This window comes from Clupea harengus, chromosome 12 (genome assembly GCF_900700415.2).
Source record: "Clupea harengus chromosome 12, Ch_v2.0.2, whole genome shotgun sequence".
Classification (NCBI taxonomy): Eukaryota; Metazoa; Chordata; class Actinopteri; order Clupeiformes; family Clupeidae; genus Clupea; species Clupea harengus.
The window spans coordinates 14,976,530-15,002,671 of NC_045163.1; the positions used below are offsets into that span (position 1 = coordinate 14,976,530).

Sequence of the window (26,142 nt, forward strand, 5' to 3'; positions counted from 1 at the left end):
TATCCTAATCCTCTGAAGTGTCAGATTCTGCACAACCACTACCATGGAGACATGTTTATGGAGGGGTAATTCTGTAAGAATAATTGGTCAGGGTGCTGGTCCTCCTCTCCCTGTGCCTACTCCTCCTCCTGTGGTAAGATGCTCCCTCACCTCCTTGCCTCCTCCTTTCACCCCTCAGAACCTACACACTCAGGGGACAGCTGCCACAACACTACACCAGTAGTTCAGTTAAGGGCTGAAGAAAAAGACAGAGGAGACGAGTACAGTTAGAGTCGTGTTTATTTACAGCACAATCCTGACTGATTGAGGGCTCAGGGGAGGGGGGTAAGCAAGGGGTCAAGGTTAAGGGTAGGTTGGGGTTAGAGGGGGGTGATGAAATGTTTCCAGGTACAGCTCGTCAGGTTCCATATGTTTCACTACACAGTTCTTTATTTAGTTATTTCACTTCATTTTTTTATTTTTATAGTTTTTTTTAAATTTTGTACAGAATCCATTTTGGCTGTAATGTTGAGAAACACCAACAGAGCCATTGCCCCCTGGTGGAGGGAAGAGGGGGCAGCAGGAAAGAGTAGGGAAGGGTAGGTGGGAGATGAGTATAAAATAAAACTCTACAGTACTAAGTGGCAAAAAAAAAATCATATTACAAACGGGATAAACCAAGAGCAATCTTTCGTTAAAAAAAGAAGTTCGGTTTTTTTAAATCGCCACCATCTCATCCTCATTGTGTACTTGTTTTTTAAGTTCCATCTTTGCCGTGTGTTTGTGTATGTATGTTTGCTTGGTAACATCCATGGGGGGCTGGGGGATGCGGATGTGGGATGTGTGGGTCCGTGTCCATGGTTACGGGCTGAACAGCCATGTTGCTAGAGGAGGGGGGTGTGACAGGAAGCTGGGGTTGGTCATGTCACCTCGAGCCAGTCAATGTCAACACCACATCTGGAGTGGGAGTGGGGGACAACTTTACTGCAACATTCTGCTGGGGGTAGGAGGGTCCAACCCAACAAAAATCAAACAAACAAGTTGAATAGAAACAGCCAGAGGTTCCCAAGTCACCACTGTCCTGATGGGGTTCCTCTTTTCATCTAGAATTATCTTTTTTTATTCTTTGTGCCAACGTCCATGTTGAAGGGTTCTGGGTTTGTGTGTGTGCATGTGTATGTATGCGTGTAGGGTTGGGTGGGGTGGGGTGGGTGCTGTCGCCATGGCCCTTTGAAATGCAGTTCAGAGGAATGACTGACACGCTGTACATGACATGCAAGGCCTGAGACCTGACAGAGAGGCTCATAAAAGCTGGAAACAAGAAAAGAAATGGGGAGAAAAAAAAAAAAAGCCGGAAACCTAGACATCCCAAAGCCAGCAAACTGTGTTCTGTCTCTCGCTCGCATGCTCTCACACACTCTCTCTGACACACACACACACACACACACACACACACACACACACACACACACACACACACACACACACACACACACACACACACACACACACACCTTCCAATTCCAGTTTCTTCTCAAAAGAATTCAAAAGGACTTGTGTTTTGGGGTGTCACCGTTCCTACCACATCTTAACACACGAGAAAACGAAACCAAAAAGTGCCAATCTGACCGTGTCCAGGAGGAAACAGGGCGCACTGATTTATTTCAATTTTACAATCCTTAAATGTTACCCTCCCCAGCCCTCGAGGGCAAAACAACAGAACTACTTCTCTTATGGATAGTCACACACAAAAGATCAACACATTCACAAAAACCAAAACAAACCAATCTCTCTCCCCTCTCTCTTTCTCACTCTAACACACAGAGGTTGGGCAAAAGCATGGTTGGACGAGAGCAGTTAGCCTAAACGAAAATCGAACACAAAACAAAATCCAAAAAACGCTGGACATCTTGTTCTGCACTAAATATGGGAAGAGGAGCGTGGGGCCGATTCTGTAGGTTGTCAGATTTATACATCAGAGCCTAGCACCACACACACACCACTCGCACACACATCTCTCTCTCTCTCTCTCTCTCTCACACACACACCACACCACTCACATATACATCACTCTCGCACACACACACACACACACACACCACTCGCATATACATCACTCTCGCACACACATCATACACACACCATACATGTGTCCAAAACCCCAAAATGTTCATCCCACGATACCGCCATAAATCTCAGCCTCCATGCCCGTAGCTAAAAGCAACAATGAAATTAGTTCCTCTACAAATTTCAAACACCATTCACACAAACCACACACACAAACCACACACACACACAGCTCCCCCCACCCCAAAACATGATAACCTTAATACGTGTGTACATCTATTTACAAAAAAAGTGTGAGGACACACTATTTCTTTTTTTGTTTTTTGTTTTGTTTTCAATAATGCATCATTTTCTTTATATGGCAAGAATAAAATCTTTCTCTTTTTCTTTCTAAATAAAATACATGTATCTGTAACGACGAGAGAAGAGAGAGAAAAGTAATTAGAGAGAGAGAGAGAGAGAGAAAGGAAATGGTAAACGTGTGTGTTGGCCTTAATGCTTGTGCTGGTCCCAGTGATGGGCGGGGTCATCATGATCGTCCTTGCAGACAGCGGCGGTCCTGTTTGCATTTTCTGCTGTGCAGTGATTTAAAAAAAAAAAAATATCACGTCACCATCATTTTTTTTTAAATGTCCGTTCAGTCTTTAAATGATGCGGATTTGAAACGACTCAAAAAACAAAAAACACACACACACACACAAAAAAAAACAACAACAACAAATGCCAACAACAAGAAAAAAATTATCCAAAATGAATAAGAAAAAAAGAAATTATTATAACATCATCATTTGAGCTGGAGGCGATTCAGTCTTCGGTCGCACAAACCATCCAGTCCAGAAGGGAGGACAAGCCTCTTTCACTTCAGCAGAACCAACTAGTGGGGGATGGGTAGGGGTTGGGGGAGAAAGAGAGAGAGAAAGAAAGAAAGAAAGAAAGAAAGAAAGAAAGAGAGGGAAAGAAAGAGGTAAACTGATGCAAAACAAACTGAAAATTAAAGAGAGAGATGGCAAGAGGTAGAGTGCCACTTAACAGAATGGGAGGTGGAGGCCAAAGAGAAAGAGAGAGAGAGCGAGAGAGAGAAAGAAACGTGCCAAGAAAGAGGGTGCTGAAAGACAGAGAGAGAAACGTAAAAAGGGGGGAGAGGAGTAAAAAAACAGAGTTTGCTTGGCAGTGGAGATCCGACGAGAGCTGCTGCGTTTTTCCTTATCGTTTTTCCCCCCCTCCACCTCCTGCGTTTGGTTTGTCGTTCCTTCCATTCTCCTGGTCCTGGTGCGTCGGAGGAGAAGAAACCACAGCAGAATGGCAGGAAGAAAGTGATGGAGGAGACGTCCTCGTCTTCCCTCCCCTACAACCCCATGCGTTTGAGATATTTGGGGAGGGGGGAGGGCGGAGAACTGCTCCCTCTATCTCTTCTTTCTCTCTCTCTCTCTCTCTCTCTCGGAGTGTGTGAAGGGTGGGTCGGTGGGGACGGGGCATTGGGGATGTCCGGTTTAGGGGGGTGGTGGTGGCTCGGCTGCCTCCCTTCGCGCTGTCTCACCCGTGACGCATCATACCTCCAGGAAGCGGGTACTGGTGCCCTTGGTGTGAAACGGCTCCGACCACATGCGCCTCAGGTCGCCCTTTTTTTTTTTTTTTTTTGGAACAAATGACAAAAACAACACTGTTAACATCAGTGACTTAACAGGACTTGATGCTAGCTAAATCAACTTCATGGCAGTCTGTCAAGCCTATTCTGGACAAGCACAGCAGACAAGTGAGAAAGGAATGCTAACTAACAATTTTAAAACCAATGATATGCCAAAGAGGGCTTTGACAAGTCCGAGGTGTTGAGCCTGGTTAAGCCTGTGCTTATTCATTGTAGCCATGACAGGCGTGTGTAATTATTCTGTAATTTATGGCTGGAGCCAACACCTGCACCCCGGTGCTCAGAGTTCATAATAGAGTTTCAAAACTCCTGTCGTGACCTTTATACCTTGTGTTTGTCCAGCCATGTGGAGCACACCTTAAGGCACACAAGCACTTCACTTTTAATATAATAGGGCATTACAGCTGATTTTAATTTAGGAGAGGCTGCGTGGTTGATTTAACCGGGGGACACAAGAGGAGTCATATTTGACACACACACACACACACACACACCTTCAGGTAGGCCATGGTCAGCAGAGGCAGCAGTGTGAAGGGCACCAGGTAGAGGAGGGCCGGTTGGGCCGCACGGTGGATACGGGACGCCACGGTGGCTGTCAGCAACCCTGCAGAGAGAGAGAGAGAGAGAAAGAAGGAGGGAGAGAGAGAGAGAAAGAAGGAGGGAGAGTGAACAAATAACAATTAGGCCTACATTCATGGTGACGTGTGGACAGACACACATCCACACAAAACCCAAACACCCCCCTGACATACAAACATAACTATACACATACACCTGGGTTGGCTGGTCACAGAACAAGGTCACACATCCTACCCTGCCCTACCTCTACAAGGGCTGACACTTTTTCCAAAAGACAAGTTCGATCGAGATCAATCAAACCCACAAATCGCTCAAATTACTTCGACTGCAACCCACATTGGGCACACAGGCATAGACATGAGTTGTAGAATTTTCAGCGTTTTGGAAAGTAGCTAATTCTCGATGTGTTCACTCTGCAGCATTAACAATTTCGCCAGTAGTAAACGCCACCATGAGCACAATGCAATGTTTACGACTGTAAAATAGTTGAATGTGGACAGACCTGTTGTGAACAATAGGTTATTACTTGCTACACTGTATGTTCGTCATTAACTATTCATTGATTCAGAGAAAATGTATTTCAAAACAGAAAACGTTAGACCCCATAATGCGAGGTTATTTATGATGCAAAGCAACATGGCTGGAACAGAAGTGACTTGCCGTAGGAACAGGTCATTATAGTTCGAACGTTTGTTTTTTCCCCCTCACATTCGGTCGAATGCTTGAATTTCGAATGAAACAAAGTGACAACCCTAACCTCTACCCCTCCTAACCCCCACCCTTCTCCGTACCGATAAAGTATCCGATGAGTGTGCAGTGGAAGTAGGAGACACGCTGCATGCGGCCGGGCGACGGCCCTGCGGGCCCCGTGCCCCCGGCCTCGCTGCTAGCCTGCTTCTTGTAGTTGTCGTAGCGCAACACAAAGCAGAGCAGCAGGCCTGGCATGACGATGTCGCCGATGCCAAGCATGGAGAAGTGGCTGCCTGTGGAGCTGGGGAAGACCAGCTTGCCGGGCAGCGAGAGGCGCGGCACGTCGCGGCCCACGCCAGGGCCCAGGTGCAGCTTGCGCGAGAGCACGTCCAGCGGGTTGTCGGCCGGCTGGGTGGCCACCTTCACCATCACGTTGCTGTTGAAGATATACGCCGAGAAGAAGACCTGCGGGTGAAGCGGGGTGGGGCGTTGGCACAGAGGGGAGAGACAGAGAATTCGGAGTTAACTCAAGTTCAATAAAAACAGAATTAATCAATTAAAAAGCCCTTTTTATATACATTATCAAAGGGAGCATGAATTGAGAGAAAAATATTCTATTCTACTCTAAATATTTCAAATAAGCCATTCCTAAAAGGAAATAATCATTTAAAAAGTAGAGAAGACAACCTGTGTGTTGGGGGAGTGAAGATGGGAGGAAAATTATTTCATTCCACTTCAAAGAAATTCAATATTTTAATTTGGGAAAACATCTAGATAGGGGGTGTTTTAAAAACCATTTTGAAAGTAATATCCTGGGTGAAGCTGAAGACATTGACATGGAAGGGGGAGTTACAAAAAAGAAAAACATCCAAGCAATGATGATGATCTAAGCAATGAGGACACTACACTTGAAACAGATTTACTGAGTTGTGCTTTCAAAACAAGGAATACATTCTGGGCTTCTGCTTCGTCAGTTCCGCTTCTTGAACTTATTGACATGCGTAGGCACGCGCACACACACACACACACACTTTCACTTCCTCTCCTGTGTACCCTGTGTATGTTCTGGCAATCAAATCTCCGTGACACATGTTATGACTGGGAGGAGCTGCCCAAGGCTAAGATAACGATAGTCTTTTGCGCTACTGTACTGTGGGCCGAGACAAGGAAGGCACGCCGCCCTACGTCAACACAGTCATTTAGTTTCAGGGTGTGGTGTGGCAGCTGCTGCTCACCACAGAACACACTCACACTCACAGAACAAACTCACAGATGTGAAAGCTGTTGTGACTGTGGAAATGTATTCCCTCCCAACACACACACACACACACACACACACACACACACACACACACACACACACACACACACACACACACACACACACACACACACACACACACACACACACACACACACACACACACACACCAACAGCAATCCATCAAAAACATGTTGGTTGCATTCTATAATAGCAGAGAATTAGCCAGGAGGCTGATTTAAAGAATAATCTTTTACCCAGACTGGATGGAGTTAGAACAGTTTCAAAAATCATAAATAAATGGCTACGCCATTTTAGAAAAGTGTTAGATCTATTTACAGGCTACGAAAGTGCATTTACAACCCGCTTGCCATTTGTGAACATCCCTGGAACTATTTGTAGATTTTCCTGATGCGGCTTGATTCACAAATTTTGCAGATGCCTGTTATGGTGCAGTAGTCCACATAACTGAACATTGCGCAGATGTAACACATCTGTAAATGCCCTTAAATTTACATTCATGCGATTGGCTGAAATTGTAAGGAAAGTCTCAAAAATGCACAAAAATGCAAGTAGTTCACAAATGGCAAGCAGTTTGTAAATGTAAATAAATAAATAAATAAATAGATTAATAAATAAATAATTTGTGAGTCGTATGAAATTTCTGAATTTGAATCTGCATTTGAAACTATTCTAACTCTATACGAATGTGGCTTTGCATTACAGAGATGAGTATGAAAGGGGACGTGTAGATGGCCATGCTAAAGAATTTTGTAAATGTAAAAGGCGAATGAAAATGTTAGTGGTCTGGTGGTGTGCCGCCTGACTCATCCCAATGGTCGTCCTTGACCAAGATGAAGGTCATCTCCAGACCCGACTCCCCCTCACACAACCTCTGGGCCTCTCGAGTCCCCAGGATCATCAGTTAATAATCAGACCCCCGGTCAAGTGGCCTCCCCAGACAAGTGCAGGACCATCTAGCTGAGTCAGACGATGCCACTTTACTCAGGTACTAAAGTATAAATCACAAGAATCTACACCCCCAGTGGATTGTGGGTAACTGTAGCCAGTAAAGTGCCCATTATGATCTGTAGAATAATATTTTAACAGCAGTTTGTTTTTTATTTGTTTGTGCAGGTGCACACGCCCTCCTCCTAACGGCTCCTAAAAGCACACAATCTAGCCAACGCACACCTCCACCTAACCTACAGCCGTTTCCCCGACAACCCTGGGTTTGGAAAAAGGCATCCGGTCCCCGTCAAGCGTGAGGTCAAGCTAAAGCCCAATCACCTGCTCCCTCACATCATCAGGAACACCAAGAAGCCCAGGAGGGTTCAGTCTACCGCCCAGCTACAGACGGGATCTCCACAAACTCTTGTGACAAAACCAGTAGCCCTCAACTGCTAACAGACAAATCTGGAGAAACCGAGAAATTCCGAGAAATGCAAATTCTGACTCTCCTAGCACTACACACACGCCAGTGTAAAGACGGAATGTCTCGAAAATAGTACATTAATACATAATGAATTTGTATTGCTCTAAAACCATATTTATGCAGCTTTAAAATGAAGCATATGTCTAGATACACATGTTTGCTGATTGGTATTCTAAGGTCCCTTTTCCTATTGTCTGCACAGACTGTAGGCTACAGCAGGTAAACTACATGGTGATGTTGGGGGACTTAAGGCGGAGCAGAGGGGGGCTCCTCTTGTTGTTTACTGTCATGGAAGCTGAACATGCATGACATGACAGTAAAGTTGTGTCATCAAAAAGTACTGCGTAGAATAAGTCCTTCAGATGACTGTGTGTGATGGTGTGATGAACCCTGTGTGGAGGGCCGTGATTGGACAAGTGGACGATGGTCGACGCCCAGAGGGCCATGCTGCTTGCTTACCCAGAACACATCGTAGATGAGCAGGCCAGACAGGAGCAGGCACGACACCTTGAGACTGGGCAGCCGCACAAAGGCAATCATGGCCACACACAGACCCATGGCCAAGGCTGCAGGGGGAGACACATACACACACACACACACAAAATCCCATTAGAAAACAAAATACACTCTGCACTCGTTTGGAGACAAGACACTTCCTAATTACACAGATTAAAACCTTACAATTAGCCATATGCACACACACACACACACACACACACACACACACTCTCTCACTGTCTTTCAGTCTTTCCAATCTGCAGACATGACAACAAAAAAAAAAGAGGGAATATCCTGGGATATAGAGGGAAGGGGCAGTTATGCGCGCGCGCACACACACACACACACACACACAGACAGAGAGAGAGAGAGAGAGAGAGAGAGAGGGTGACGCACCATCCATAAGAAGCCAGTGTCCCGTCAGCACCCAAATGAGCACCAGCATGACTGAGAGGGAGAAGGAGAGCAGCTCAGCCAAAGTAAAACGGCCGCAGCAGCCAAATGAAATCCTGAAGAGAGAACACACACACACACACATTAATTGAAACACAATTAAAAACACTTCTGCCTGCCTTATTTGATGTTCTTTTGACCCACCAGTCACCTCTCCTCCATATTACACATCTACTACTCCTCCAGTGTGTGATGCACGTTACTGACACATACATATCTCCAGTCACTGCCCGACAGGTTCAATTAAATAAAGATTAAATGTTCGTTCCTTTTTCTACACCAGATGAGAAGTGAAAGCAGGCTGTTCTCTTTAAAGAAAAAAAAGTTTCTATTCCCTCCTCTAAAAATCATAAGCACATTTCGATCATTCTGTTACATCTTATATTTTTGAAGACGTCCCACCCAGTCATTGCCTTTACCCTTAAGTGTACAGACAGCACTCTGGAGGGGACTCGCCCACTAGAGTCACAACAAAGTCAGATACCATCAAAACAGCACCCTCACACAAAATGCTAACAAACACACACAACAAAAATGTATAACTATTGTAAAAAATAAAGGGCCTGAATCAATTCTATAATTACATTCGGCACAGGTAGGTATTCACTGAACACAGAGCCTTCAGGCAAGAAGATAATGTTGCATGCTACAGCGCATAATTACATTAACGTGGGAACCTTATGTAATAACTACATATGAAGGCCCCAGTACATGCAAGGGGAATGGGCTTCTTCCTCCACGGTTGATGTCTGCCGACACGATTACACAGCCCAGTGGCCAATGCTGACGAAGCACACAGAGTACATCCACCCAGTTAGACCTCTGGTGCAAATGGACTTTGATAGAGGAGCTTGTTAAAGGGTAGATATTACTCCTCATTGCATTGGGGAGGAGCCCTTCATGTTTGGGTTGTTTTCCCGGCCGCCTGAAGAGCGAGCGAGAGTGGAGAGTGGACGGGATCGCCTCCGCTAAGAGACTCAGATGCCACATCAAATCTCCTCTCCTGGGTATGACCACTTCCCTACCCCTCCCTTCTCATGTTTTCACAGTTTTGAATGGGCATAATTAGTCAGCGTTTCCTACCTGCGCTACCATGTCTAAATCACTGCACTGAAGAGCTGTACTTAAGACTTAGGTGTGTCTGAACGGCATTAATGATAAACACTGCCTGTCAAATGTGTCATCCTTCAGCGAAGACCTGGATTGTCAGATAAACGGCGGCTGAGGAACTGGGATGAAAGCGTTTCTGGGCGTCTCTGTGTGAAACTGGAGTGGACTCCGTTGAGGAGATTGGAAGAGAAATATGCCTGACTTTAGAGGCCCTAAGCCCTGGTGAAGGGCGGGAGAAACTTCCTGAGCATGCGTGCTTACAACACACACACACTCAGATCTGAAACTAGGCAATAACAATTTTACAATAGGTACCCATGTGGCACACACATTTACAAACACACACTTACTTGTTTGTTGGAGAGCAGGGTTTGGTTAGGTACTGGCACATTGGCAAAAGGAGGAATGCAAATGCAATGGTGGCTAAGACTGTAAAAGAGAGGCAAGAGGAAGGATACTGTCAGCAACAAACACAATATCAAGGCATACATATATACTGTGTGTATATATATATATATATATATACACATATATACATACACACACACACACACACACACGCAGAGTACTCTCACACAAATACACACACACGTATCAGGGATTCGTTTTTTTACCTGGTAAAATATAAATCATTTATATATATATATATATATTATCTGATATTTTGATTGGTAGATTTTTCATTTATATATATATATATATAAAAAAAATCTGCCAATCAAAATATCAGATAATAATGCAGATACAAAACATAAAACACATCCTTAAACATTTGTGTTTAAACCAAAGCAAATTAATCATGTCTTCTTGTTATTATCTTATTTTATTGATTAATGCAGTCACAAAATCCGACCACTTCCTACTCCCAATAGACAGCATGGGGGATTTCAACCAATCATGTTTCATTCTCTGTGAAGCCTCAGTCTGAGCTCCGCCAGGCACAGCACTGTGATTAGCCAATAGCCAATTGAATCTATTTCTATTCCAATGAGGGTGTAAATCTATTGGAAACATCAGCACCTCTTTGGGGCTCGTTTGATAGCCTATAATGTGACAGTAAATGCCAGCCACCTTAAGAAGGGTTATTCACCTCACTGGGGGCGCCTAGTTCTGCCGCTCGACGAGCACAGCTGAGTGAGTTTTGGTTAGGCTCGCCTTACCCTGCACTTCTCAAGAGGCAAATTGTGGGTGAAAAGTGGAGGGAAACCGCGTGTCAGAACGCCTGAATCTTTCATGTGGCCCTGAATCATGTGTTCATTCATTTGTTCGTTCGTTCGTTTCTGGGAACGCGGCACGGCGACTCATCCGTCACGCAGGGTCCACGCTGTCCCTGCTGGGCGGCAGCGAGTCAGAACAAGTCCACTTCGCTGTTCTGTTTGTGCACTCATGAATTTATTTTTTTAAACCTACTAAACAAAAGGGGCAACGAGGGCTTGTGTGTGGAGTGCTGTGCCTGCTTACACAGAGATAAAGGAACCATTAGTCTAAAGAAGCCTTCAATGGAAGTTTCAGACCCAAGAAAAATACATCAACCCTTTTTACAAAGACGTCACAGCATTCATATTCGAAGCACTGAATGTTTCATTAGTTCAACTGCAGAGTATTTGTTCATTAGTGGAGACTATTTCTTTCCTAGAGAGAAGAGCGAGTGGCATCTAAATGAAAAGGCTTTAGAGGGAGCACCAGTCATTACCAAGGCCTCAGTGAAACTCCTTTAATGGGGTTTGTCCTTCACATCAAGAGACTACGGCTGAGACTAGGTGAGTAGCAAGGCAACACAACACAACACATTGCCGGAGACTTTCAATGAGACCACTTCATCAAAAAAAAAAAAAAAATGAAATAAAAAAAGTTCAGTAGCACTGGCCTCACCCAAGGCCAGCACTGAGTGTTGTTCACAGAGCAATTTGATGCTGCCAGCAGAGGGCACACGGGGCGGTAGCGGCGCTGTTCTAGGAACAGGAGAGTGTGCTACCCACACCAAACCCCATCACAGTCAAGTAAACATCGGGCCTGATTCCTCATCAGCAGAACTAAGCGCACAGGCTTTGTCTTTATTAGAGGATTATGGTTGAGACGAGAACCCCCCCACCCCCCCTCGAGTTCCATGTTATTAGGGCTGATCAGGGAGATCATGACCTCCATAAGAGAGTGGATCGTCCTGGAGCGCAAAGGAAGACCTGACACAACACACAGTGCTGAAGTTTGTTTCAAGTGGTTGTGGTTCAGTTGGTTCGTTTTGGTGGGAAGGAATCATAGGGTGTGGGCAGGCTGGTGGTGGTGGTGGTGGTCGTGGTTTGTGTGTGTGTGTGTGTTTGTGTTGAGTAGTGTGCAGAAAGGGGTGTGGATCTTTTGTGCCTTCAGCCATAGGCACCAGTACTAGCGTAGCGTTCAGTGTATAATAGTGCATGATGCCATGCTGTGCCATTCTGCGTTTCTTGTGTGGTAGTGTGTGTTTGGCCTGGTGTGGGTGTCTGTTGACCGGGCTGTGGGATATCTCTTGTGCCGTACGTGGGTGTAACCGTGGGAGTTGTCTGCGGAGATGTATGTGGTGTGGTTTGACATACCTGCAGTGCAGATGGTGAAGACCACCTGGACAGAGTCGAAGAAGAAGAACATGACGAGCAGAGAGACAGACGCCCCGATGGGCAGGAACAGTGCCTGTGTGGAGTCTATGGTCTGAATACCTGTGAGGATTGGCACACGCACACGCGCACACACACACACACACACACACACACACACACACACACACACACACACACACACACACACACACACACACACACACACACACACACACACACACACACACACACACACACACACACACACACACACACACACACACACACAAAAAGCAAGAGAGAAAAAGAGAAATAGAAATAAATAACAAATGGCCAAAGAGGACTGATCTTAAGGGGTCTCTTCCTGTCTATGCTCCAACAGTCTCACTGACAGACCTGACATAAGGCAACCACAAAGGCTGAAGTTACTCCCATAAAGAGGGACAATATCACCTGGATCGGATTCCACTGACCAATTACACTTCACCGAATCGGTTCCTCAGGCAACGGTGTGTAAACAGAGTTCTCATGTCAGAATGGCGTGAGTGAAAGCCACATGGCTTCTTTCGCTTGCTCGTTGCTATGGATTACGAGGCCATCCCATGCCGTTTCCAGACCCACAGAGGCATTCTCTGACTTAATCAAGAAGCGTCTGAGGCTGTGTGTGTGTGTGTGTGTGTTGAAACCCCAGACCCACAGAGGCCTAATCAGTCCCACTTGGTCCTGGGACAGGTGTGCCTCAGGCCATGTGTCTGTCTGTGTGCGTGCGTGTGTGCGTGCGTGCGTGCGTGCGTGCGTGCGTGCGTGCGTGCGTGCGTGCGTGCGTGCGTGCGTGCGTGCGTGCGTGCGTGCGTGTGTGTGTGTGAGCTTGAGTGTGTCTGTCCTGAGAGAGCGAGAGAGAAACAGATAGAGCCGGCCACCGTCTGCCCAATGGTGTGAGTGCTGACAGGTCTTCCAGTCTAGACTGCAGCCTGAGACGGTGTCTACTATCTAATCACATTACTCCTATCTGTCCCACACAGTGGCACACGTTCTCTCACACACACACAGAGCTGGACACGTCTGGACTGCACACCAATTTATTTACTGCCACTTGTCTGAAGTTTTGATGTTTTTAAATGGAGCATACTAAGGATGACATTACACCTTAAACTCTGTTAATCTGAGAGTCAGTCTGGTCACAACTTCTCTCCTCCTCCTCCAGCCCAACCTCTATCCAACTCCAACCATCTGACTCTTCAACGTGGTTTCTAGGGTGTGCAGCCCTGGATCCTGGGGTGTGTGAGTGGGTCTGTAAAACCGTGTGAATGTCTGTACTAGGGATGGGCATTCGATTAAATTGTCTTAATCGATCGTCGGGAGAATTAACGATCGATTTTCGATTAATCATTAATATTTTTATATTAAAATTCACTATTTATAGCCTATATTAAAATGCAGTGAAAATAGAAAAAACACAGCGTGTTTCCTCATTGAGATCTTTATTACCAGATGAACAACTCTCGTGGCAGTTAAACTTACAAGATGGACAACTCTTGTGGCAGTTAAACGGGATCCGTTCAATGGTTACACTTGAAAATATGCGCTGCTGTACGCTTAAGCAGCGGAGCCGACAGCTAGAAGCCGGTGCTCATAAACACAACTGACCTTCGTTTTTTTTTTCTCTCTAACTAATTAATCTCACATTTTGAAATTCATTCATCTAGATTCATCGTGATTTAAAAGTTTGTTTTCTTCTAAAGACTAAATCTTATAAATTAACGAGTAATCACTTCAGACAGCGTGTATTTTAGACACTGTTGTTTAATTGTATTTTTTTCGTGCTCTCTCGCCATCAGCCAAGGAATGTATGCGAGACACAATGGTGCCCCTCGACGGTAAATCGTAAGAATTGTCCCCTGAAGCAATTCGAATCACCTCAGTCAGCCCACCGTCTTCAACTATGTTGATGGGCCGACAGTCACCGGCAACCTAAACTGCTACAGCGTTGGTAACCTTTTCACGGACTGGTCTAGTTCATTTCCTAGAGAAGTCGTGGAGTGTGGGTTGGCGACCATCTAACCTGGGACTGCTTTCTGTCGGGTGCTTTGCATTAAGGTGATAACTTAAAGACGAGCTGCTTCTGTAATAGCTACATTCAGCTTGACAAATGCTACATACAACTTTAGTTTTGTCGATTGTTCTGTCATTTTGCCTCTTAAACAGAAACTTTCCGCCCAACAATCCCTCAGCTCTCTCCATCTTCAACTACCGTCTCGGTCTCTTCTATCTAACTGACTGCAGACAAGGGGCGGTTTCGTGCCATGGGTCAACGCGCACCGGAAGTAAACAAAGTTGCGTTAACTGATAAAATTGATTGCATTAATCTCCGCCACAATAATCTCATAGAATAACGCGTTAACTTTGACAGCCCTAAAATAAATAAATTACACGCACACTACGCAGGAGAACATGTTTTAATCGACGAAAAAATAATTTCATCGAGGAAATTCTTAATGATCAATTAATCGATCGTCGATGAATTATGCCCATCCCTAGTCTGTACGGATGTGTATGTGTGTGTGTGTGTGTGTGTGTGAAAAAAATGATGTGTAACCCACATTCACTTATTTATTATATATTGAGCTATGAGCATTGTCAAAACCAATTTTCCTCCTAATTTGTTTTGACAGTTCTGACTACAAAAGATGACATTTTTTCCACCCTCAATATAAAAATCAGGCTCAAACTGACACATCAAAAAAGACAAACTGCGGTGGAAGTAGTGACTGGTCTACATAATTTAACAGTCCAAATGTCTGTTGGACACTAGAGTGGCTTTCACTTTCCCTTTTGTCTTTTGAAAAAGATCATATCCCGAGTCTTGAAAAACAACAACAACCAAAAAAAGCCCCACCACTCTTACAGTCTTCTCCATTCTAAATAGACACAAAAAACCCTGGTTGCTACAGTCACTACAAGAGCACACAGCTACACAGTCCAGTTCCTCAATCAATGTGACCATCGTGGTCAAAAATAAGTAATCTGGTGACGTAAAAAAAAAAAAACGTGTGAAATTTGCAACTGCTATCCACAGTCTACACTATTTATGACTGATCAAGAGAAAGATACACCAATATGGCGACTGACAAGCTGGCATCCTGACAAACACACACATATATATATATATATCTCAATAAATCAATCAATAAATAAATAAATAAATAAATAAATAAATAAATAAAAACTACCCTTTTGTCCCAAGTGCTGACTGCAGATCTGATGGGAATCTGGTAGATCCACATCACATCTGGACAAGTTCAGCTTTCGAGTCAGATGCTATGTGAGGGGCTTAGCGTTTGTGTGTGTATGTGCGCGTGCTTGTGTGGGTGCAGGCGCGAGTGCACGTGTGTGTGTGTTGACACACACACGAAGACACGCACTGTTATTGGAATTACTGTTGCTGAAGGAGGTTGTCGTGGGATTCCCATCTTTGTCCTTCTCCTGGTTCTCAGTGTCCATATTTAATGATCTAGAGAGAGAGAGAAAGAGCGAGGCGAGAGAGAGAAAGAGCGAGAACGAGCGAGGTAGAAGGGCAGTGAGAGAGGAAGAACAAAGGAAGGAGAGATTCAAGACAGAAGAGGGGAAAAGGTGTTAAAAGGAGAAAGACCTTTTCTCATTTAAACTCCAACTCTTCGTCTTAACCAAAACTCTGTTTAACTAAACCAGGCCGTGTACGTGAGGGGGGCTGTGGAAGAACACTCACCTGAAGCTGCCATAAACGATGAGGAGGATGGAGATGAGGAAGGTGGACACCTGACTGGAGTCCACGAGGGAGTACGCCCTGGCAGGTAAACAAACACACACACACGAGAGAGAAAAAAAAAGAAACATGATTAAACATGAAACTTGATTTGTTAGTGATGAAAGCAAAAACTACAGCTTTATCCTAAATAAACACAACTGTCAATATGTCAATAATAGGAACAGAAGACAAGACACTGATGAAACACCATACCACCATCACTCAAATAACAAGAAAAATAGCCGTTCTGGTTGGTTGGAATTACCGCTTTTATTCTCAAGTCTTTTGTGGGTCCTTCTTACTACTACATTTCCAGTGTTTAAAGTCAGAAGAACACATCCAGGAGCACCTGGGCTACTTTGAGAAGGCCAATGTCTTCACCAGACAAACCATCAGAGCTGACAAGCCTCTCAAGAGATGGAAACAAAACAAAGACATGCTACTGAATGGAATCAACAACATAACTATTTTGAGCACAGCCCTACCACACCCTGCAACAAAGATCCAACATTAGACAAGAGACCCAAGCCAAGCCAAGCCAAGCAGTCAGGGTGAAGCCTTTTAAAAATGTCTCCAAATATATAACAGAGAAATTCACCAGAGGTCCCACTGACTAATCAGATCCATTAGCAAAGGCGCCAGGGAAGTCTCTCTAGGACTGCAAGATGGCCAGCAGGACTGCCGACAGGCTGACAGCTCTAGCCCATTTAAAGGTCCAGTCCACGATTCTAATCCAATACACCTTTTGTCAAACTCAATGAATAGCGCCTCAAGGTCCGCTAGTTGTCCTTTCGGTGTGTATGCTCAAGGTAAACAGTTTTTTTGCATACAGTCCTGATTATGTACATGGGGAAACAAACACGGTGGCTTGGACCGAGCCATTAACAATTCCAGCCAATCAACGCATTTCTACAGGAGCACAGAAGGGAGGGGTGTTATTTGACTGGTTGCCGGGTTGGGACACCGAAACTAAGCAGACCTTGGATAGAACTGAGACACGATCAAGCAGACAATCACCTTGCCCATGAGGATCCAGGTGGGATTGTTGTTCTTCGTGGAAGTAACCACAAGAGGAGTTTACCAGAATAGACTGAAAAGCACCCACACCTCTTAATCTGATTTCCTGACACCAGGAATCTCCCCTCTGTAACAGGGTGTAGAGTTCAACACATACACACAAATCCACTTCAGATAGCTGTTTGGCTGTGTGTGTGTGTGTGTTGGACACATAGTTGGCGGTGTGTGTGTGTCTGTGTATGCCAGTTTATTCTGGTAACCGCTACCTGTGGCTATTTCCATGAAGAACAATCTCCCCTGGATCAAATTCCTCAGGCCAATAACACTACAGAGAATCTTGGAAAAAGAAAAAGGCAGGATAAAACAGATGCCCACCTTGCAGAGGACTCACCTCAGACAGCAACATGGCTGCCTGCCAAGCTTCACCTATTGTCATTCCCAACCCATTTCCGCTGACGTTTGTGTGCGAGTGTTTATGTTCGTCAGTATGTATATGAGTATCTATGTCGGTATGTATGTGTGTGAGAGAGAGAGACTGATGAAGGCAACAGCAAAATTCTGTGAGACCCGTGTATGAAGAGACAACCGGTCGGCCAAGGCGCTGCTGACTTAACGTTTCCGTTGAGAGGAACCCGAATCTAAGCTGACAGCGACACAAAAAAGGCAAGCCATCATCAGTGCACATCTTTCATCCTACCAGCTCCTGTCCTAAGGGCTAATTACACAGAGCGCAAACAAGTGGAGAGAGAGAGACACACACAAAACAACCGTAAACAAAATGCAAATAAGCTTCTGCCGCTACTCACAGAATTTCCTAATGCTTGTCACTCTCCATCCTTTCCCACCACCCTAAAAATCACGTCGACTTAACCACTTCTGTGAAACTCACTAAAGCTCGCTCCCCACGGCCACCACCTATCGCCTGCCGGCCAAGTTGAAGCCTGTGACATTAACCTCATATAAGACGGGAAAGGTTGCGACCTATGACCCCATCCCTGCCTCTCCCCACCTCCGCCAGGCTCTGGGTCGGCAGGTGAAGAATGTGGACCATGGCTGTGAGGTCTGACCCTGCCCTCGCTCCCTGACCTGCCTCGGTAGCTTGGGTCTCAAAAACGGGAGGACTGGAGGAAATCTCGCCCTCAACCTCCTCGTCGTAAACTCCAGGGGCAGCCAGAGGCGCTGTGCCTTTTTGAGCTGACTGCAGCTGCGCGAGGTCACTTCCTCTTCAGGGAAAGTCACTTCCTCTTCAGGAAAAGAGAGCTTTTTGAAGGCGGCGTTCACGCAGGCAACACCTCTGCAGGTATCAACTTGATCTGCATTGCGTGGTGTCGGGATGACTAACCCAAACATGAAAGCTCCTCAAAAAAGCGTTCCCAGTCCTATCGATGTCCAGGAATGGCATCTTATTTTGTTGTGGTATATGGGCGGGCATGTTGTTTCAGTCTTACAAACCATTATTCAAACACTGGAATACCTTTTCAACTACCCTCCATGCATGACGTGCCTCATTACAGATCAGCTCAAACGGCGACTGTGATGCCGCGTTCCAGACTTCTACAGTCCTTATTGTACATACCCACATAACTCTCTGAACTGGGTCATCTTGGCTGGCGTGTGTGGAAGCATAGGGGTGCACACTTATCGTTAACACCACACCAAACATTTCATTCACACTCATTCATTTACCGTTGATCAAAACCTCAGTTTTATTGTACAAATATTTTTCCATCAAATCACTGATTATAAGTTGTCTTTGTGTACCGCATATGAATAAGAATGACTGACAGTGTACATACCATGCTTGTTCAACAAACAAGCTTGAATGAATTGGATCTTTTCCTGTCTTACGAAGTGCGCTCCCATCCCGGGACGACTTTATCGATTGGGCAGGTTCCCTCGCGAAATCAATTAATTGTGTTATAAGGCTTTCAATAGTGAATGTGACCTATAACTGTTGTTATCATTATTTCGAAAGCATGACCTTGTTCTAATTATTATCAGTACCATTTTAACTTTGTATAATCTGTATTTCTTCTGACACATGACATCACCCCTGTGCTGTGGGCCTGTGGTGGTATGGGCCAGTAAGGGACAGTTCAGCTACCTGATAAAAGGGTGAGCTTAGTAGTAGTTGGGAAGCTTCTGTGCTGAGAGCTTCTTTGGTGAGAGTTTGATTGGTGAGCTATATCTATGCTCTTCTCCATCTTCCTCAGAAGTGTGAGGCTGATATCTTTGTGCTGTCAGCATTTTGGCACTTGTACTAAACTGTACTGCTGTTGGCTGTACATATACAGCTATTTGTAACTATCTTTTATTTCAATTTATATCATTAGTATTTTCTTGGATTATGCACCTGGTGGAGGACAGATACATTTCCAACCACAGAGTTTTTGTCTCCCTGCTGCCTTTTGTGCCTACCCTCAAAGACTCTCGACACGGTTACCCTTTGACAGGGACTAAGACCCATCTCCCCGGCAGGACCTTGTGGCTTAGCATGGGGACCATATCACAACAACAGACAGCAGTGCCATTTTCCTCATGTTTGAAGCTCCTCAGCATCTATTAAAATATTCTGAATGTTCAGAATTTGAACACTGACTGAAAGAGGGTGTGTGTGAACTGGACAGACTAGATCTCGCTAAAGTGCATTGCACACAATGAATAGAGACCATCAACTCATTTTGAACACTGACTGATTCATATTTTAATAGTAAAGTGTGTGTTGTCTGTCTATGTGTGTCAGAATATCGGTAAGTCATTCCTATTAGAAAATCGCTGCCCTGTGTCTAGTTAGATGATTTTTTATTGCTCATCCAACAGGTGGTAGGAGAGTCAAAACTTTCTTTCGTAGGACGACGTGTTAACCTATGCAATTACATGGACGCTATGGTATGCAATGACCGACTGCGGCGCCATCACATTCACATTGCCTTCCGGAAATGCACCTCTAGTTTGGAACAGATGTGTGGTGACAGAGAATGCAAGAAAATAAGTCACACTTTGACCTTGCAGGCAGACACTAATTCTAGGGAAATCCCCCAGAGTTCACACATGGAAGGAACAAAAATATGTTAAGATAATTTTCTGTTTAATTCTAACTATAAGATGCATAGGATAGTGACTTTCACCTTATTTGCTGGGTAAGCCATGGGCTTGTGTATTCATTAAAACTGCTCTTACAAAAGTGGGTTCACAGGTCAGTATTGTAAGGATTTGTGAGCCAGTTTCTCATTACAGGCAGTGAAATGAGGACATCTGTGCCATCTAACCTTGTGCCATTTTGACAAGATTGGTAACAGCCGTGTTGATGAGCAAGTTTTGTGTTTTGTAGTCCATAGAATGGACAGCCGTCTTTTTCATGAGGTGTCAGGCAATGATTGCATTACTAATACAAGCGAATGTAATGAGGTATAATGTACTTCCCAGAAGACTGACTTTTTTTTTTACAAGACTGCTGCAATCCCCAAGTAACACAGCTATTCTAATGATCACTTTTACTAAATCAGATTGATTCAGTAGCACACTACATTAAATTAGAACCTTGTGAAACAGTTTCAGACTGAATTGCAAGAGCACTGCAAATATACCCCATATTATCACTCAGCATTACAGACAAACAAAGCACCAGTTCACAATGAAAAATACAGGTGGACTGACCAGGCACCACACGTAAAACAAAACACTGCAGAGTAACCAAAGCAATACCAACGACCAAAACACTACATGCTAACCAAAACTATACACTACTCACACTTACTAACACAGAGATACATCTTGATTCGCAAGCTCCAGGTCATTTGAGTCATTTAGCAGAACCTATTTTAAATCAGCCTGCTACATTTGAATGTTCTCTAATGCCAAGAATGAGACCAAGAATGGGAGCTGTACCACTAGGGGTGTGCAAAAATATTGTTTTAAGGATTGATCGCTTTTTAATTGAAATTTGATTTTGATCTTTACAAGTTCTGTGTCAAACTCCTAGGCCAACTATGCATTTTTTTCTGGTTTAATAGGTTAATTTCTGCAATGGTTAACATAGCCTAACTGTAATATTAAAGAAAATCCGATTACTACCAGTCTTCCTTATTAGATGTTGCTCTCGTTCGTTTTGTGCGACCTGGGAATGCAAAGAGGAAAACCCCTTGGTCATGTTCATTATGAATCATTTCCTGATATTACATCATCCTGAGGACCACAAGTGACATTCATGACTGAGTGAAAAGGTTTGTAAATTTCTCTCAAATATTGCCTGTTTAATCGGAAGTTAGTTTACAAAGTCAGCTGGTGCAACCAGTTAATCAGGTAACTGCAAGGAATGTGACCATATGGAATAAATTATAATATTATTATTAGTTATAATATGACTTACAAATCTCTTAGATTGACTACATTCCTAAAGTGTTTTAGTTTTAAATTAAAGATGGTATACACATTCAAACCTTTTTCATGATTATTTTTTTTATAATTTTAGATGCCATTATCAAGTAAGGAAAAGTCTGCACAACACAAAGAGTGCATTGAAAATGATCCAGCTGCAAGAGAAGCACATCTTGCAAAAAGAAAGTAAAGGTATGAAACTATAATGCAAGTCTGGATAACAGTTTATTTTGTAGTTGTTACTTTTATACACTTTTCAAATTTTACAATGGGACTATGCCAGTTTATTAGTTCTCATGTTTTATAGTTATCAGAGGAGGAAGAATGGGGGTTTCACAATTTTACCCTCCATCAGACAGCTGTCCAGAAAAGCACAGGGAAAGGAACAGGGCTATGAAGGAATTCTTGAATTTCACACCAGAGTCAATTGATACAACTCCCATAGAGGACCCAGCAGAGCATCAACCTAACCCTCCTAACATTGATAGAGGGAATGTCAGTTTAGATGTACATCAACTCAGAGCATCTTCAACACCACAGACGGTAGCAAGCAGTAACATGAAATAGCTGAGAGAGAAAGCAAAATTGCACCGTAAAGCAACTATACCCATGTGTGGTATTTGGTATACAAGCCTTTGGCTACTTCTTTAGTAGTTTTCACATTTAGTTTCCAGAGTCTTTCCATTAGTACATTTGTGTTCCTTTAGAGTAGGGTGACCAAATACCAAACAAGTACATACAAAAAAAAAATAAAAAATAAAAAAAATCACGCTTCGTCTTGTATTTCCTTTCATTAAAACTTAAACAGAGAGCAATATGTTGAGGGTTATTGGAACACAATGTACTCATGGAGTTTGTCAAGCATTTGTCTAGCTTTCCATTTTTTTATCGTTCTACCTTTTGATAGACCAACATTTTTTTGTATTGTTGGTTATAATTGTGGGGGGGGGGGGGATGTTATGTATTGTGGTATGCGCCCATAAAATATATGTATTATTTAGCTAAGATCAGCTGGATTCGAGAAACAAAGGAGGAAAATGGTCATGGTATTTAGCGGACACTTAAGTACAACAAGTTTCCTGAAAAAACAAACAAACAAAAAAAAAAAAAATATGAACAACAACGAAAGCGGAACACACAATACAGCAAAATGCCTAAAACAATATTGGGCATCTTGATCACCAGGGAATCTGGTCACCTCTTATGCTTATGCTCATTTTCAATGTTCATAATCTGCTAGAAACCGATTTACATGCTTCAATTATCCAAAGGCACATTGTTTTTCTCATACTGAAGGTCTCTGTTCACCCTGTCTGACGCTAACGCTTTGATAGAGCTCCTGTCTTTAAGCCAGTCACACTACAGCAGCACTGTTATGACAGCAGCACTGTATATGCTCTTACTCCTCCTAGTAACTAACTCGTCCTCCTGGCCTCTAACTGCAGCAAAAATGGGCTGCCTTGCTTTGATGTGTGACGTGTCCCTCATCCAATTTCCATCCATTTCTTCATTTCAATGACAGTAGCGACCTCGAGTGACACCACGTAAACAGCACTTAAATGTTTTTCTCTGGCCAGTTTTTGGCTTTAGCAGGGTCATCGATTCCTCTCTTGATGGTGTTCGAAATGATCTTTTTCGGTTAGTGCTTTTAAAAAGCAGAGCATCAACCTCGAACATCATACTGTTATACTTTTGATGGGTTAACTTTTAAATGCTTTTTGACTTATTCATGAACAAGTGGTGTTCCGTGAGTCGTTTACAATAGTTTTTCTGTGGTGGCAACTGGTGACATGAACCCCAAACCCAAAGAGCAAAAGAATGCCAAGAAAAGAACATGAGAATGTTCTTGTATGAGGCCAACTGCAAGGACATTTACTCACACACACACAGAGACAGAGACAGAGAGCGAGAGGAGAGAGAGAGAGAGAGAGAGAGAGAGAGAGAGAGCGATAACTGTGGCCTGAGGTTTGAATGACATGGCCTCTAACAACATAACTGTTCTCTACCTGGTACAAATTATAGCTTACTCACTCAGTCAACACTGGCTACCACAAGACAGATTTCTGACCCCACCCATTGGTATTTTCTATGTTAAGATATTGTCTACACTTCCTTGGGTAAGGCTACCATGACGACCGTACTGCCTGATTTTTTTCAGCACAGACGTGAAGAACAGTTGTGGTGAATCAGAGAATGGCTGGCACTGTAGCAGTGAAGAATGAATAAAGAAAAATGACAGTTGAGACAAAAAGCAAGAAACTGGTGGGAACTGTGAAAGCGGTTGAAGACTCTTGGATGGTACCCAACAGAAGTAAAAAATTATATATCATTATTATATACAATCATTATGTACATAATTTTTAAATAATTATTATAAAACCACCTTTACATTGCAGCTTAAAGAGCTTTACAAATAAGAGATGTAACAGTTCATAAGAGAGGCAGAAAGTGAGAGTAGTCAGAGAACACACACAGCAGCATTACAGGACAATGACAGTAGGCAAGTCATGTGTGGGTCTCAGTGATGCCTATTGCAGAAACAACCCTGAGTTCAACATGCCCATCGGCTGCGTGAGTGTGTGTGTGTGTGTGCGTGCGTGTGTTGAAATGAACCCTTTCTTCTACACTCCCTGTCCTAAAAGACGTCTACGTGTTGGTATTGGATTGAAATGGTAGCCAACCACCCCTGGAGTCCCGTCAAAACCATCCCATCCCGACACCCCCAGCCTGTGTTTCCATTTTCAAGCATTTCCACTGCACTGTCCACACCCAACAGGATGTACTCTAGCTTTTAATGTGCCATTCTGTAGAGGTCCATTACAGCAGCATAAAAAAATAATAATAAAAAAAAATACTATACCCCACATCAGACACAGGATGGGAATCATCCATTTGCTCTAAGAGCACCTGTAAAGGGCACCCTCTTGGATGCACTGCAACTCTCCAGACACCAGCTTTCAGCCGTTTTGGACGAGCTACTGGAAAGTGAGCACCTCTTTTCAAAAGCTAACCGCAAAGAAACACTGGAAACACTTGCTCCATGGAGCCGAGTGGGACCTGAAACTCAACTCTCCATGCCGAGGCATCGAACAGCTCTAGGCATTTCTGGTTTGCACCAGTGACTGACCGATATCTGGCCTTGGCACTGACCGACCCGTGGTGTAAACGTGCTTAAAAATATCACAAAAAATGTTCTTTCTGTGGCCACTGGTATTTTCCGTCCTGCATCCGCTGAGGAAAATGACAGCTTCCAGTGGCCGGGATACTGGTGGGGTAGCCTAATGCCTGAAGGCTGTGCGTTAAAGGTCCAGTCCGCAATTAAAAAACGGTTGATGATGTTTAAGCTCAAAAGCCAAATCAAATAACATCCCTCCCTTCCGTGCTCCTGAAGCAACATGTTGAACGGCTGAAATAGTGCATGCCCGAGCCACTTTGTTTATTTCCCCATTTACAGAGCCAGGGCTCTGTACAAACACCAGAGGCGTTTTTAGTGCACACAGGTAAGACAGCTAGTGCGCCCTGAGGAGCAATTGGCTGAATTTGACAAAAAGTCTATTGGATTAGAATCATGGACTAGACCTTTAAGTGCAGTGTGGGGGTGGGTAGTGACATTTCAATGTGAAACTGAACAGAACAATGTGACACCTCATCTGGAGTGCTATACAGCTCGCTGGCATCTGGTTAGGCTAGTCCTCTGCGACCCTGATTGTTATACTACGGTCTTGAAGAATCACTGTATAGGGGCTTCCTGAGAAATCTATGGACATGCTTTGTATGAAAGGAACAAAGGCTGGCAAAAAATGTTACAGCGGACTCCGTGACACTTCTAGAGAATGATCACCTATTGTGACGTGGTTTGACCTGTGGAGGTTGACTTTCATAAAGGTTGAGTTCATAAAGGTTGAGTTCATAAAGCCGTGACATAAATGTATATGTACAAATACACTCAGACTTCTTTCAATGTAAACATCAGAGAAGGTTCCAGAACGTTGAACACTAAAGCTGAAAGATGCAAGCTAGTAAGTATAATGGATGAAAAAGAGAAAATATACGTATAAATAATATAAAGCACTTCCCGTGAACAGAGAGCACAGATATTCTAGAATCCAACTTGAATGATGTCACTAGGTCAGCAATGAGTGCACACAAAGACTTACACGCACACAATTGAGTGCGCCATTCTAACTAATCCAGTTATGAGCACCATCAAAGTTTCGTTGCGAACAATATTGCCAATGTTATTCAGTTGCAGGTGAAAAGGAGAAGGATCCAGTGTGAACATGGATGATGACTTTCATCTGTTAATCAGTTCTACTGATCAGAGGTTTGATTCCTCAGTGCCATTTTCACAACAAATGAAGATCCTTTTTCTCTCCCTGTATTCAGTTATTATGATTAGGCTGAGACATTATAACCATAAAACAGTATCCAGAGGAACTTGAAAACAACCAAAATCTTAGTGTCATATCTAAGACACTGGGGAAAATGTCATGTTGTGAATAAATAGTACTGCTCCAAATTGATGTATTAATGAGTATATGACGTTTTCACCACATTTCATGCCTTCTCTTTTGATGAAAAAAAACAACAACAAGAAATTGATCTCTGCTTGTCAGTCCCTAGAGTCTATCAGTCAACATCAGTTTGAGTACCCCTGCCATTTGACTTCTTTAATCAACC

At 43.7% G+C, this 26,142-nt stretch overlaps 1 protein-coding gene across 2 annotated transcripts in view; it reads right to left on the reverse strand.

The window, feature by feature from the left end:
- Positions 1 to 261: 261 nt before the first annotated feature.
- sppl3 (signal peptide peptidase 3) overlaps positions 262 to 26,142 on the reverse strand; it is a 31,657-nt gene continuing 5,776 nt past the window's right edge. The window contains exons 2-10 of one of the 2 annotated variants that reach the window (XM_012817332.3): positions 16,030 to 16,107; positions 15,722 to 15,795; positions 12,285 to 12,404; positions 10,068 to 10,146; positions 8,551 to 8,663; positions 8,116 to 8,222; positions 5,062 to 5,425; positions 4,186 to 4,295; positions 262 to 3,665 (exon numbers count right to left, since the gene is read on the reverse strand). In XM_012817332.3, the coding sequence (XP_012672786.1) occupies positions 3,594 to 3,665; positions 4,186 to 4,295; positions 5,062 to 5,425; positions 8,116 to 8,222; positions 8,551 to 8,663; positions 10,068 to 10,146; positions 12,285 to 12,404; positions 15,722 to 15,795; positions 16,030 to 16,107 (1,117 nt within the window). In that variant the 3' untranslated portion in view covers positions 262 to 3,593. Of the gene's footprint in view, positions 3,666 to 4,185; positions 4,296 to 5,061; positions 5,426 to 8,115; positions 8,223 to 8,550; positions 8,664 to 10,067; positions 10,147 to 12,284; positions 12,405 to 15,706; positions 15,796 to 16,029; positions 16,108 to 26,142 lie in introns of both variants that reach the window. The other variant, XM_012817324.3, reaches the window with a different exon arrangement.